General features: G+C 31.3%; 1 protein-coding gene across 1 annotated transcript in view; it reads left to right on the top strand.

Moving 5' to 3' along the window:
- Positions 1-15,789, top strand: part of LOC111681183 (protein apterous) — a 48,266-nt gene extending 32,477 nt beyond the window's left edge. Inside the window, 4 exon segments of the mRNA XM_046953824.1 lie at positions 11,912-12,085; positions 12,161-12,444; positions 12,521-12,717; positions 12,789-15,789. Coding sequence (XP_046809780.1) covers positions 11,912-12,085; positions 12,161-12,444; positions 12,521-12,717; positions 12,789-12,962 — 829 coding nt within the window. The 3' untranslated portion in view covers positions 12,963-15,789.
- Positions 15,790-16,331: the final 542 nt, after the last annotated feature.

Genomic DNA, 16,331 nt, shown 5'->3' with positions numbered 1-16,331 from the left:
TGTAAATTTCTTGATGGTCCTTCGTACTAAGTTGATAGAAACCACATGTTCGGTATTATACACAAGTTCTAGAAATTGGTCCTTCGAGCCGGTATTTGAAAATTTCCAATTATTAGTTGGAATGTATTTATGGTCCTTCGCAACAAGTTGAGAGGATGTTCTTTTTATTTTGTTCAATTAAATGTTTATAATAAAAAACTTTTCGATCGATCCTCGTCTAATAAGCAACCAACACATTCGTATTGTATTTTGAGTGCTAGAATAATAAACATTTATTTTATTTGTTTTCATTTGTTTGATGGGATGATGTCGAAATCGTTGTTGAGTTTGATGTTCAAGTTGTAGTTTTTTTTGGGGTGTTCATGGGTTTGACTATAACAAATAAATACTCACATGTTTAGACCAACATAACAATAGTTGTTAAAACAACAAAACGCAACAAAGAGAACGACGACGACAAATGGTGAGTCGTGAGTTTAAATAATTCGCATCAACAAAAAAAATGCGTGTAAAATTTGTTTTAGATGAATATCACAACAATACGAAACGAACAAAACAGAAAACAACAGCAACTACAACTACAACAAGCGCATATAATAAAACAGCATATTGTTTATGTTAAACAAATATTATAGTTGTAGTTAAATGTTTGTTATACATTTTACATTGGCATTGCAACTCGGGAGTTTTAAAGGATTTGCATCCTGTGGTGATAAATACACACAAAACTAACCAAACCAAACTAAAAAAAAAGGACTCAATGGTGGGTTTAGTTTACATATGAGTACAGAGCAAATAATGAAAAAAAAATTGTTCATAAAATAAAGCTACAATTGCTAAACATCAATAATGTAAACAAAAAAAAAGGAAATTTTTGATTTTTTTTAATATAATTTCCAATATTTAACGATAGTTTAGTTGTGATTACCACATGCTGAGCTTAACATGTTTAAGTAGATTTCACATTAACCCTCTTCCCATTCATGCAGTTACCTTAATTTTTTTCCTTTCATTTATTTTAAGGACTTACAACATTTTAACACTCACATTAAGGTAAACAGTTTTTTTTTTATTTCTGTAGAGGATTAAGTGTGTTGTATTTTTATTATTAAATGTTTTGCTGGTTTTATGCTTGAATGAATTACTTCTAGGCCAAGGTATCAAATTTAACTACTCATTTGTAAAAAAAGTTTTATTTTTAAATATGCACAAACATATTTACACTAATGTAATTTTTTTTTTTTTAATTATTTAAAACTTTTAAATATTTATTACCGTTGATTTTACATGCTTGTGTGCAAAAATATTTCAATGAAATAATTTATTAAGTCTCAAGTTTAAAAGAAATAAATAACTTTAAGACCATTCAACTAATTCCAAAGGAATGGTCATTCGCTTTGTACTGGAATTTGATGATACCAAAATATTTTTTTGAGTTGGTCCCTCGAGCCCGATTTAAAAGAAACAACGTTTAGTGTGAAAATTACCTAATTGGCTACATCTTCTTCATTTTTTTATAAGTCGCAAAATGATTTAATCGAGTTTTAAGATTCAAAAATGTTTTCTGATATTAATAGTCCTTTGAACTGAAGGGAACAGATCCCTTTCATATAAATAGTGGAATGAAATAAGGAGAGTCCCTCCCTGTCAACAGTGGGAGGAAAGAATAGGTAGACTGCTTAATTGATCTTGACTTTTAAGGGCGACGGCACGAAATTGTTGCACGAAACTCTCGTTACATGAAAGAGCAATTCATTAAAATAGAGAGCGAAGAAGGTGCTCTTCAATATGGATAAACACAAGACCAAGTACAAGAAAATGTCAACGAATGAGAGTAGACAACAAGCCCAGAACATCCGAATTGGAACGAACAACTTTAAGGGCCTTCAACGAGCCCGGCTAAGGAATGATAAAAGCACGGAATGAGGGCTAAGTGATCACATATCTGGGCTTAATAGAACATATTATACATTCAAATTAGTTTTGAAAGTGTGTCAACTGAAAATTTACAAGACCAACTGCCACATATGAAAAATATGTAGTATGTTTTGGTGACAGATATTAAACTTCATCTTCTTGAAGTCGCAAAATGTTTTAATCGAATTTTAAGATTCAAAACTTGTTAAAAACTAGTTAAATAGTACGATTTTGCTTAACAACATATAAAACACAAGTTCAAACAATGTTAACTGTCTGTCTTTCCTAAAGAATATAAATAAGAATATACTTTTGATAATAGAGTTCATTTGCTTGTAGTCATAAGAAAATGTAAGCCAATATGAAGATTACGAAAAAAATTTTGAATACCTTCAAACTTGTATTCAATACCAAGAAGTCCTTCGAGCAGAATTTTAAAAAATGTTTCTATAAAGTGTATTGGCTTGTAGTGAAAAAAAAATGTTATTCCAATTTCAAGATTTCAAATTATTTCTTGAAATTTGCTTATGGTTCTTCGTACCAAGTTAATTTCTAGCAAGTTTAAAACACGTGTTTTGTATTGGATACAAGTTCGAATAAGTCTTATCGTAATCGATTAGAAATATTCAAAATTTTGTGTTAATCCTTAGAGCCGAATTTTTAAAAACTTTGGGTTCGATAATTATTTACTTCATGCTAGAAAGTGAAGTAAAAAATTGGTCCTTCGAGCCGGATTATAAAGAAAAACTTTGGGTTGTAGTTGCCAAGAACTATCCTGTGTTTCTAGTTCGATTTCACACCAAATTCCTTTATATACCAATTCGTATAAGTTTAATCATTTGCAAAAAATGTAAGAATTGAAAGATTGTAAAAATTGAAACATTCCAAATTTTAAGTTGGTCCTTCGAGCCGGATTGGAAAAAAAACTTTTAATTTAACACTAAGTAATTGGTGCCAGAGTGTGGAAGTAAAAAAACTATTAGTCCCTCGAATCGTACAGTTTATATCTTGTCTGGTTGGCAAGAGATAAACTGTGTTTTTAGAAAAAAGAAACTCTCGAACTGTTTAATTTGCTTTTTTTCTATAACTTTATAACAAGAACACCCATATTGAGCCATAAAATGTATTTTTTCAAGTTTTCTTAAATAAATCATTTAAAATGCAATAAAAATTCCCAATGTTTTTATTTATTTATTTATTGAAATTCAATATATTTAAACAATTGTGTTGGCGTTTGCTACTATTTGATTTCCCCACCCATAAATAAAACAGAAAAATAAAACAAATATAAATATTTTATTTTCTGTGAATGACGACTACATTTTAAAATTTTTTTTTTTTAAATTTTTTTTGTTCCTGAAACATCTTTCAATGTTAGTGAATTGAAACCAGAAAAATTGGAAAAAAAATACTGACAACATACATAATAGATGAAGAAACTAAAGAAGCAATTCCATTTGAATTTATCATATCAACCGATGTATGACATTTTTTTAATTTTATATGCTGCTGATCTTAAACACACAAAAATATGTATTTTGAGATGTTTGTTTGTTGAGTTTTTCAGTTTTTTTTTTTTTTTTTGATTTTAATAAAAGAAAAATTTTAAAAACAAAAAACTAAGGGGAATTTCACACTGTTGAAAAATGATTTGGGATGTAACGTCATGCACATTGGCAAGCTAGCAAGGCTGGCTGGCTGGCTGGATGGTTGACAGTCAGTCATTCAACAGCAGAAGCCAGCAGCCATCAAAGCATCACAATGTTTCAGATACTCGTACTTGTTCGCTTGCATCTTCCATTCAAAAGATGCAACGTAGCGTAGAGATGAAATATTCACTGGCAGCAACAACAGCAACAGCAACAAATTCAAAATAAATAAATCTCAACAAAAACTGAAAGCAAAAACCAAAAAAAAAAAAGAAAAAGAAAACTTGTAATATCAGTCAGCACAGTACTGGGTACGTAGAAACGTACGTAAATATATCTGCTCTTCTAAGCTTTAGTAGCTAAATCTCACAAAAATAAGTTGTTATATTTTATGTGGAGAATAATGATGTTAGTGGCTGCCAATGATGCACTCAGTCATGGCAAACTTTGGCTGACTATATGTATGTGAAATTTTAAATTCATACATTCATAAGTAACCACAAGTGTGTTGATTTCTTTTTTTTTCAAATTTTTGCATATGCAATCCTCTGAATTCTAAGCTAAACTTTTGTTAATGCTGCTGTGACGTTATTCATTTTTATTATAAGTTTTTTTTTTATTCATTCTTTGCTCGTTGCTGTTTTGTTTTATTACAATCTCTGCCAGTTTTATGATAAAATAAATTTGAAATATACAGTGATGTGTTGTCGTCTACTTGAACATAAAAAAAGATATAAATAAGTAACACTTGTATCTTTCATAATGAAAAAAACCGTCATAAATAACACGAAATATTCTTGAAATACTGTATACAGAAGGACGGACGGACAGACAGACAGATAGACAGTCATGCATACGTATGTACTGATATTAAAAAATACAGACGGACGGACGGACACAGTAAACAAAAATATAAACATGACACGCAATATACTATAATTTTTTATGAAATGATCTTTCTTTTTGGTTTAAACTCCCCTTAGTTTTATGTCTTGTAGTAAAATCATATAGAAATCTGCTAAAATATTTACTACAGTTTTACACTGCGAAAAAGTGGGTTTTTTTTTGAAGATGAATCTTAGTTAGTATTCAACTGTAGACCTCTTCAAAGGAAAAAGTTTTGTATGATTTTGCAAATCCATCGTATAACGTTATCAATCGTATTCGCTTCACTGAAAGATTCCGTTATCAATCGTATTTGTTCCACTAAAAGTTTAGATGTTGAGTAAGTGGAAATGTGATCGTGTAAAATTGATAATAATTTTGGTCTAAAAGATCAAAATTAAATAAGTAACCGTACTTATGATCGTGTAAAATTGATCGTAATTTTGATTTATGAGGTGATGGAATTCCGAATTGCTTGTTTGATACTAAAAATTATTCGATCACTTATGCTGTAATTCAGCTACTGATCTAATAAGCTATTAACGATCTATATCCGTATGATCTTTTGAAATTGTTACGAATGGTCGATTTGGATACGATTTATTTGAAAATTCTTGTGTAATATTTTGATTGTTAACTACATTGTCAATCATTAACCAATTCACCGATCGTTAAATTTTCTTCTAGGTGGTAAATCATGATCGAGAGTAAGCTTTCTTTTCTTCGGAAATGACAGCTAACAACTGTATCTTTTAAAATTAAACTTTATATTTCTCGATTTATTTTATCGGTTTTATTACTGAATTTCGATATAAAAATGTCTTTTTGATCAAGTATTTCACTTAATTTGAAAGCTGATCATTCACATTTGATCTTAACAATCCATTTCATTATGATCTTTTGATGGTATCTCGAATAATGAATTAATCACATTTGGCGATCTACTCTCCTTATGATCTTCTTTGATCATGTCATGAATGATCGATTCTTGTATTATCTTATGATCGCTGTCTATAGAGTAGATCGTTAAATCCTCTTATAGATTGATCTCTGACTCTTTTACTCCTCAAAGGGGAAGTATCGGATAAGGTTTAAATTCGGAAGTATTTCTAGGTTTTTAATGAAATTTAAAGGATATCGGTCTTCAAAGGGATAAGTTTTGTTTTCAATTACAGTTAACAATCGTACTCACAGCATAAGATGTACAAATGATCCATTTCATTATATTTATTCTACTAGGATCACTACAAAAGGTGTCGATCGTTAAAAATTTCATTGATCTTAATATCTCTTACATAAGATGTAAATGTTATAGAACTGAGAAGTTTAGACTTGTTTTATAAACTGGTCTATGTTGATCGTTGTTTAATGCATTATTATCGCGATTAATCTCATAATGTTCTCATATCTTTTCCTGCATATCTTAAGATTCAATGAATGAAGGTGATCACGATCGCGATCGATATCTGTCAAAAAGTCGAGAGAATAGACTTAGTAATCTCGACTTTTTGACAGATATCGATCGCGATCGTGATCACCTTCATTCATTGAATCTTAAGTTATGCACAAAAAGATATGAGAACATTATGAGATTAATTGCGAAAATAATGCATTAAACAACGATATCTAGAACACATCACCAATATCATAAAACTTAGGACAACCTGATCTTATGTTTAAAATCTCCTTAAATCATGAGGATCACTCTCCAAGTAAATACTTTACCTGTGATCTTATATTAATAATGCTCTTAAAGAAAACTTAATTTTTCTAAAAGTGTAATGATTTTCCTAACTACGGGAAGAATTTTGCCCCTTTCTCTTACACACAACAAAAACCGATACTTTCATATAAATATTATTTTTGTTGCTGTTTCTCACCTTTTTCATGTTAGTTTTTTTTTTGTTATTGCATCGGTATGGTACGGTTGTTGTATTTGTTTACTGATCATGTTTATTTTCAAACATCCCCATAAAAACCAACACTAAAGAAACAAACGAAAAATAAATATAAAACCGAGAAAAAAGTGGGAAAAAATGAATTATGGTTATTGCCATGCAAAAGAGCAGGCGAAATGTCAAAGTGACATCTCTTAATATATGACTATGTTTTCAAGCACTCGAAATCTGATATGTGAGAGTGAGTACATGAAGGAAGGTGTGTGTGAGTGTGTATGTGTGTATTTTGGTCGTGATGTGGTGATGCGGCGGATTTAGGGTAGCCAGTTCATAACAGTTACAAAAACCACAGAATTCCCACACAAGGCCACTGGTAGTAGTTATGTTTACAATATGACAGACGAACATACTTACAAACATATGTACGAATGTATATTAAAAGCACTGAAGTTTTCTTTAGTCTGGTAACATATAATGTTTACTTTTAAGGCTTCTGCATCCAAATGATGAGAACAATGATGATAATGTTTTAGCCGATGATGCTGCTTTTGATTACACTGATACTGTTGATGCCGATAATGGTTGCTGGAATTGAGTTCCTTATGCTGATGTCTCATGCTGATATGTTCACTTCAGGCAGTCTATTCATATAAAGCACCTCACAAACAAACAAACCAACAATATGAAATGTTTGTCATATGCTGTTTTTCATGTTTTTCTTTCTGGTTTAAGCTTCTGAAGTTTAAAAGTGAATGGTTTACCTCAGTTCAACCATTATACAACATGTTGGTAGTTACATTTCAAGTCATCAAAACCATAGCATTTTCGGTCGTTTCATATATTCCAAAAAAGAAGAAGAAGAAAAAAACACAAACACACACACAGAAACCATAATAAATCCATGTGCATATTATCATGTATGTACATTTAAACGTACTTTACTTTTTGTACATATATCACCATTACCAAAAGAGGTGGAGCCCAAGAGGTTTTTGTTTCTTTTTTTTGGAATTTTATATGTTTAACAATATTTCTGTTTCCAAATATGCAACCATGCATGATGCATGCGTACATTGAGTATGTATGGATGCTGTTGTTGTGTAATAAGAGTACACATGACACGAGTAAGAAGAACTATAATTTTCAACAACATAAAAGGAGACTCTCTAACTATCAACAACAGCAACAACAGTCATAGCAGATTACAACTTACTGTAAACCACTAATTTGTTATTTAAAAGAATTAATTCTTTAAGATTTGTTTAACATATTAACTCCTCAAAGGAAAAAGTACATTTTCTATTTGAAACATATTGAAACGATTGGAGTTAAATGAATCTGAAAATATTTACTCTTACTCCTCGCTCCTGAACTGCCACTCTGCACGAGAGAAAGCCCCCTCTCTTCCTTACGATTACTGCTACTTTGAACTAAAAAAACGACGATCACTGACTCTTTCCTTCCTCGAAAAGCTACGTTTATTTTCGTTGACTCTTCGTTACTATCGTTAAGCAGTTATTTTGATCTTAGACCGGTCGCTTTTAAGGATCACTAAGTCGTTTACTAATCTGTTTCGATCCTTTACTCTGCAGATGAGAAAGTCCTTTCTTTTCAAACTCTTCGGAAGACAGTTTTGTTTTGAGAGCAGTGACTTTTAAAGGATATCTGACTCGGTTCATGTCTTTTACTCTGCACGGGATCTCTTTTTTTTAAACTTTTCAGAATTACATCCGTTCAACCGATGAACAGCTCTTTCGCAGAGGGAAACCCCGAAAGAAAAATACCGAAATTGATGCAATCCGTTGTCAAAAGTGAGCTTACCATGTTTGTTAACATTAAGTAAACGGATGTGTCTAAATGTTATCATTTTTACAACCACGGTTTAATTTTAACATCGTTGTCAATACAACAACGCATTGTCGTCATTTCGATTAAGCTTATATAATTTCGGCAAAAACATCGTTGTGATCTCGACAACGAAACGTTGTAATATTGACAACGCAACGTTCTGTTTAACATCATATTGACATTGAAAATTATAAACACTTTGTTGTCAATTTGGTACCAAGCGTGTATAACTGTAAAACGTCTTTTCCCCTATGATTCGCTAAAAGTGACTTTAAAATGATTTCTGACTCTTTTACACCACTCAAGAGGATCTTCGCTCCGGAACGACCCGAGTCATACTAGGCCAAAGATTGTCAACCCAGCGACAGCTGTATCAATCGAAAGTTTTTTCCCCAGGAAAGAACTATCGACCACAGTCGAGCTGTAACAACAACAAGTACATTTACTCCTTCCATCGTTGAACAGAATTATGTATTTTACAGGATCTCACGCTATTTTACTTCTCAAAGAAGAAATTTTCTTATTGCTTGTACTTCTTATTTGGACTTTAAACTTTGCTTTTGGAAAAGCTTTGCTACCGATTATACTAGTGGTTAAATTGGCATTTTTATGCAAGAATAGTGAATATAAAAAGAAACACAATTACATAAAGAAGAAAGTTACTTTAAGCTGAAACTGAGCTCTAGAGAAACATCTACTATATTCGAAAACATTGCAAATGACAATTAAAAGTAACACTTGTTCCACCTTAAATCATCTAAAATCTGACTTTCAATATTAAATATCTTTCAATATTTGATAAGCGATTAGACATTCTTCTGAAGAGTTATCATTAAGAACTGGTCACTGAACGAGCAACCTCTTTAGCACTACATTTTCCTAAATCCCTTAAAAACAAATACCTTTAAAGAACTGCCTTAACCATGACAAATACAAATATGGCAATTGTCCTCGCAATTGCATACAAGTACGATATAGTTACACAGCAACATATGCATGTATATTGCCCACAAAAACACATGTACTATTGCTGCTACCACTCACAATCTGTTGTTGGTTTTATTATTTTGGTTTTATCAACAGCAGAAGCATCATTATCAGCAGCAACAATATGAAAAACTAAAGTGTAACGAATTATCATCAACTACAGCATCATCTTCAACGTCGTCCTCATCGTCATCATAATCGTTGCATATGATAGATGTTTAGATGTGACTCGTTTTGAATTTTGTGCACTTGCTGATGTTAGCAGGCTGCCTGCCGGAACGATTGCTGATGCTGCTGTTTACATTCACTCTGTCGTCTTCTACCGACTCAACCACATCTGGTTAACACACATTTCTTCCTACATACGTACATAAGTACACGTTTAACTTTTCGTTTGCAACATTGTGTCCATGTATACTATACTACATGCACACATTGGGAGGTGACATAAATTGTCGACATCGTCATCGTCAAAGTGTAGGCATTCACATCTTAAAGTGTTCTTGTTTTTTTTTTTGTTTTGTATTTTTCCTCCGATCTCTAGAGCTTATGAATTCATACTCGTATTCGCATTCTCAGGCAACATTATGATATTTTGGTTCTATACAACTACTTAAGTCTTTGGTGCACGTATTTATGCACTACTTTAGTTGCCTCTATAAAACTGCGAAAATTATATGGCAGTAAGTTTGTTTTTATATGTAATATATTTTTTATATTTAAAAAAAACCTGACCATAATATTGGATATTTATCATTCTGTTATCTTAACTAAAAATCTTTCGTGTTGTATTCGTAGTGAAGTACAAGAGAAACAAACAAGCACACACAACACATCAAGTGTTTTCAGTGAAGGTGGCCAAGTTTAAGAGTTAACCCTCGAAAAATAAAACCGGGAAAACTTTTAAATGAATCGAATTTGGAATCATCTATAAGAGTTATTCATTATTTATAAGAGTATTTCTCTAGCTTTAAACTCCGAAAGCAATACATTTTCGATTTTTTATGCTATTGATCTTCTTGTGACTCTCTCGTAATTGTTGAAAGTTGGAGAAAAAGCTTCGAGTTGATCCATGAATTGCTGAGTTGATAATCTTCAACCGATGGAGAATAGAGCTATTCCAGAGAGAATATTCTCTCGGCCTGAGAGAGTTTGTTCACAACTTGAAACCTCGAAATTGAATCCATGATTGACGGGTTGAAAGTTTTTCGCTGCGGAAAAAAAACTTGGAATTGCTCATTTTAATCGATTATGATTCCGGCTGTTCCAGAGCGAAGATTCTATTGTCGGGATTATGTATTTGGTGGTACAGATGCATCATTGTTTTGTCTTGTAAAATAAATCACTTTATTTCCAAGTTTCTAATCTTCTAAAGCAAGGGTCCAGAGTATGAAGTTGGCTTTGCAACTCTTTCACAACTTGAAACATCAGAATTGAATCCAAAGATGATGGGTGGAAAGCTTTTAGCCTTCTGAAAGAACCTCGAGTTGTTTCATGTAAATCTTAAACCGTTTAAGATTCTAGCTAATTCAGAACGGAGATGCTATTGCCGTGGTAACTCAAAATCTTTAAACGTTTGAGATTCACGCCATTCCCTAGCGAACATCCTATTGTCGTGGGTTTGTACCTGTAGATACCGATCCTTTAAAGAAGATCGTTTCTGTTTAAAGTAATTAGGATCTTTCTAACTCAATTACTAATATTCTCTTCTTTATTTTTCAATTATGCAGCAGTTTTGATAAATTGATATGTTATAAGAGATTAAGGTTATGTTCAACTTGCTATAAACTATTAATCCCTTGGAAAAAACTTAGTTTGAAAGACAAGTTACTAAACTTCTATCATAATCATTGTGGGAATTTTAAAGAATCCGTCAATAAATTCTATTGACCTTGATTTCACTAACCGCTTCAAATCAAACTTTTCACAAACATTTAAAATCCGCAAAATTACTTGATCATTTCCCTTTCTTTCTCTTTAAATTATATATTATATTGTTATCGACTGCCTTTAAAAAGAAAGAAAGAAAAAAATAAAACACGAAAATAATACAAATCATAACATAATAACACCAAAACCTAACATCCAGTAGCAACTTAAGAAAAGGGACAAATTACCGCCCTGATTATGTATTTCAAATCAGAAATTGCATGCCAAACTTATAATTTCCTTCTTCCTACAAGCACATAATTTCAAAAAAAAAGATGACGTTGGAAAATAAAAAAAATGAAAGACTAATATTACACAATCCCAGAAAAACACGAACATCATTATCATTCTCAACACTATTGTATGAAAAGACAAAAATAACAATAATTACCTTTAAATATACATTGAATGGTAATTTTTGGTCATAATTATGATCGGGTTTGATGATCATTAGTGTTGTTATTATGTGTAGGCAGTTATTCAGTTATAAATACCTGAAGGTTTACTGTTATTGTTATCGAGTTAATGCCGGGAGTTTAGTTGTATAAAGTTGTATGGTGGATTGGATTGATTTATTTCAAATCATTACATTTAATTGATAAGCAGAGATTTAGTTGAATGAATGAAAATTTTGCAGTTTAAAGAAATTATACACCTGAAGATCTTTATAAAGAACAGTAAAAGTAAAAAGAACTAAAAAAACAAAACTGTTAAACTGGACGGTAGCTTTAAAGGAATTAAGCAAAAAAATTTGAATATAAGAAATTTTAAAAAATGTATTATTTTCTTTCATTTTAGTGTTTTTGGTACTCGTCGATGTTCCCGTTGTTTAGCCTCAATAGGAGCCACCGAACTGGTGATGAGAGCGCGAAGTTTAGTATTTCATGTGACCTGTTTTTGCTGTGTCGTTTGTCAGACACCATTAACAAAAGGTGATCAATATGGCATAATAGATGCTCTTATTTACTGCAGGTGAGTTTATAACTTTATAACCAAACAATCCAACAATTTAAAACTTATTTTTTGTTTTCATTTCCATAAAAAAAGAACACATTATACTATGGCTCGTGAAGGCGATACAGCATCGACCAGTTTGGGCTCGGCAGTGGTGCCTGGTGTTGGTGGCGCTAGTTCATATCCGTACTCAAGTCAATTTGGTTCACCTCCGAATGATTCATCGAGTCCACATTCGGATCCAACACGTATTGTTCCTAATAGTATATTTGCATCTGCCTCTCATGTTATGACCGGTCTTCCACAACCACCACGGCAAAAAGGGCGACCACGCAAACGGAAACCCAAAGATATTGAAGCCCTCACTGCCAACATAGGTATGAAATGCAAGTACTGTTCTCTACCCTAAATAAAAAACGTCTATTAAACAATTCTTTTTATTCCTATCTACAGATTTAAATACTGAATATCTTGATTTTGGTCGAGGTTCTCATATGAGCGCATCGTCGCGTACAAAACGCATGCGTACCTCATTTAAACATCATCAGTTGCGTACCATGAAATCGTATTTTGCCATAAATCACAATCCCGATGCAAAAGATCTTAAACAGTTATCACAAAAGACAGGTTTACCAAAGAGAGTATTGCAGGTTAGTTATATATAAACTCAAAGAAATCATAAAACTATATATATAATATTTTTTATTAATTAATGCTCCAGGTCTGGTTCCAAAATGCTCGTGCTAAATGGCGTCGCATGATGATGAAACAGGATGGATCGGGCATGTTAGAAAAGGGTGATGGTACCTTAGATTTAGACAGTATATCCGTACACAGTCCCACCTCTTTTATGATGGGCGGCCCTAACAGTCCTCCAAGCCATAATATGGATTAGTAGTTATTCTTCGGTGACATTAACTTGCCACACGAAAATAATTGCGAATTATAGTAACAACCACAATTACACTAGTTTCCAGAACTAAAACCATCAGCAACTCTCTCATAAAACCAGTTCACTCTCTTACTTTCTTAAAACTCTCTCTCAAAAAAAAAAAACTTTAAACGACGGCAGGGACACATACTTACACTTATGTAAAAATTAAAAAAAAACAATAGCGGATTACAATAAATATTCTAACCAGACACACCAACATTTAATTGTATGTATTTAGCATTAGAATTGTACTGATCATCACATACATATATAGATACTCGTACTATCATAATTCACACTATCACAACTTTTAAGAAATATCCTCAAGCTTGGAGAGTTAAGGCGTTAAAAGGTTATAGGAGCTGTATTGTTTAATTCGAAAGAGTTATTGCAAAATTTAAATTTATTTCGAATTAGAAAAAATACTAAAGGAAAGTAGCTAAAGAAAAGCAGCTTTGAGTCTATTTAAACAGAATACCCTTAGGGTACAGCTCACGAACAAAGATCACTGGAACTCAAAGGAAGGGAAATCAGACTTTGAAAAGGCATATTCTTTACAATTTTGGCACTCTGTAAGTTTTAATCAAGAACTTTTCTTAACAAGTTCAAATTTGAAATATATTCTCTTGCAGATCTATAGGTCCGAACACTCTAATACATTCGGCAATGTTTTTACAGATCGAAAAGGATATTGACTTATTAGTCGTTTTTACTCTATAAAATACTTTTACATCAAGAACTATACAGGTCTGACCAAATCAAAATGTTTATCCTCAGATACCTCAGAGGGGAGGTTGACCTGTATATTCTACGACAAAATCATGTCGTCTCACAGCCCTGCAAGGCAATGTAAAGAGATGACCTCTGCAGAAGATCTTTAATAAGACTTCGTACATTTTCTCTGTTTATGAATTGCTCTGTCACATTTCAGATTTACTACTATGAGTTTATTATTCATGAGATCATGCAATGCTTTGACCGATAAAAGATTTGGCACTATAGGCGATACTTTCGTCCATGATGTCTGCGGAAAAAAAGATTCATAATCATCGTACAGATTTAATCTGTACGATATCATATTTGCAATTATGGACGTTCTTCTGTGCGTTCGGCGACCGAATCTAGATTTCTAAGACTGATTAGAAGGAAAGGCGGACGTATATTTCCTCTTCGTCAACAGATTTGCCGCTATTTGGTTTATTTAACGGATCTCCATTGAATAGGGATTCGTAAGATTGATTCTAAGAGTTGAATGGTAATAAGTTTTCTTTGTCTGTGTTCTTCTCTGTCCAATATCAGAATTAATGCTATAAGCATTCATTATCTTATCCAAAGAGGAAACTGTGCAACAAATTTTATCTTTGTATCCTGCTTTGTCCGCTGTCAAATAAGAACTTCTCTAAATATTTTAATGGATCTCTCCTAAAAAGGAGACGATCGTCTATTTTCTCTGTCTGTGTTCTACTCTGTACGATATCCAATTTGTCAGTATAGACGTTCCTGTCCTGTACGATATGACAATTCGTATCAAGATTCGTAAGATCGATTGGAAGGGACAAAGGTTGTACATTTACATCAAGAAATGACCTGTGTTATGCTCTCTCCGATATCAGATTCGATATTATTCATTAAATAGAGATTAGAGATGACGGTGGCACATTTTCTCTACCTGTATTCTACTCGCTCCGATATTAGATTCGACACTATTGGCGTTCCTTAATTACACGATTTAACTAATCATTTTCGAATAGGAGTCCATAGGTCATATTAGACAGGCAGACTTCTGCTCAATTTCTTTTCTCTCTGTCCTACTCTCTAGTTCATCTATCCGTTCAATTTAATGGATCACTCTCAAATCAATATTCGCAAAATAAATTCATTTATCTGTCTGAAAGGTTGATCGTCATTTCAACCGCTATAAATGGCTCAATACATTGTATCAATGGCTGGGTAAAGATTGTATCTGCACTGGGTATGACAACAGGACCATTGATAGACCTACGTGAGTTTGGTTTCTTATTGGCTGACAATTGTTTGTAAAATTTGTGTCGTAAACAACACATTGAAACTATACTGAACCGATATTTAACAAAATAATCTTTCTTTATGTATTTCTTACTTACAAATTTTAAGATACTCACTGTTACTACAAAAAATACACCGAAGCAAGTTTTTGCTTAAAACGTTTAACTGCTCAACTGCTTAAGTGTTGTTTTAACTTTTAAAGCATATTCCTTTAGTATTTATTAAATTTCGAAACCATTTTGTTTGCTTTTTTTTCTAAATTTCCAAACCAAATAAATATGAGAAAGTTTAAATAGGAAAAATATTTAAAAACAGCAATTGATCTTTTAAAAATAGTGTGTATTTTTCTTGTTCTAGTCAAAATTGAATCTAATTTATATAATATTGTTTGTTTTTTGTTTTGTAATAATTATTAATATATGAAAAAATGTACTAAAAACCTTAAAATTAAGGCTTAAAAGAAAGTACACTCCAAAGTTCCATACTAAAATTAAACTTAACAGAAAGAAACTTATAGAAAGAAAAAAAGTAAAAACAAAAAAAAAACCCAGTGATTAAATTTAGTTTCAAAACTTAAAATATATATTAAAACACATATACACACACACTCTTTAACGGATAAAATAAAAAAAAAGAAGAACAACAAGGACTAACAAATCCTTAAAGCACAAAAAGGCTTCATTTGGCTTGTTTCACTAAAAAAAAATTAAATATGTTTTGTAAATATTAATTGAAAAAAATAAAAAAAAAAAACTTATATAAATATTAATAATAAGCAAAACTTAAAAATACTTAGAGTTATTTATTATTAATTAATTTAATAAATTAATATAAAATATAACTAATTAAGTAAAATATTGTTATTTACTGACTCTCATAAACAAAACACAAATTGAATTAATTTTTATTATTATTAAAATTTAATTATATTAATTCTAATGCTTAATATTAATTAATAATAATAATTTATTTTATAAGCTTTAAATTAATAGTTTTTTAATTTAAGTTTAAAAGGGACTTAATTTTATTTAAAAATAAGGCAACAGGACTAAAACTACTTGACATTTTTTAAGTTTAATATTTAAAAATAAATAAAAAATGTTAATAATTTATTATTTGTTTATATTTCTTCAAAAACAAAAAACAATTGTAAAAAGGCAACTTTAAGTTATAATTTAATAATTAATGTATATTAATCATATAAAAAAATAAAACACAAAATTATTAATAATAGTTAGCTGAAGATAATTTTGTTAAAAAAAACGAAAATAAATTATGAAATAAAAAAAGAATTTAAGCACCCAG

This window comes from Lucilia cuprina, chromosome 6 (assembly GCF_022045245.1).
Source record: "Lucilia cuprina isolate Lc7/37 chromosome 6, ASM2204524v1, whole genome shotgun sequence".
Taxonomy (NCBI): domain Eukaryota; kingdom Metazoa; phylum Arthropoda; class Insecta; order Diptera; family Calliphoridae; genus Lucilia; species Lucilia cuprina.
This window is presented reverse-complemented; position numbering and strand designations above follow the sequence as displayed.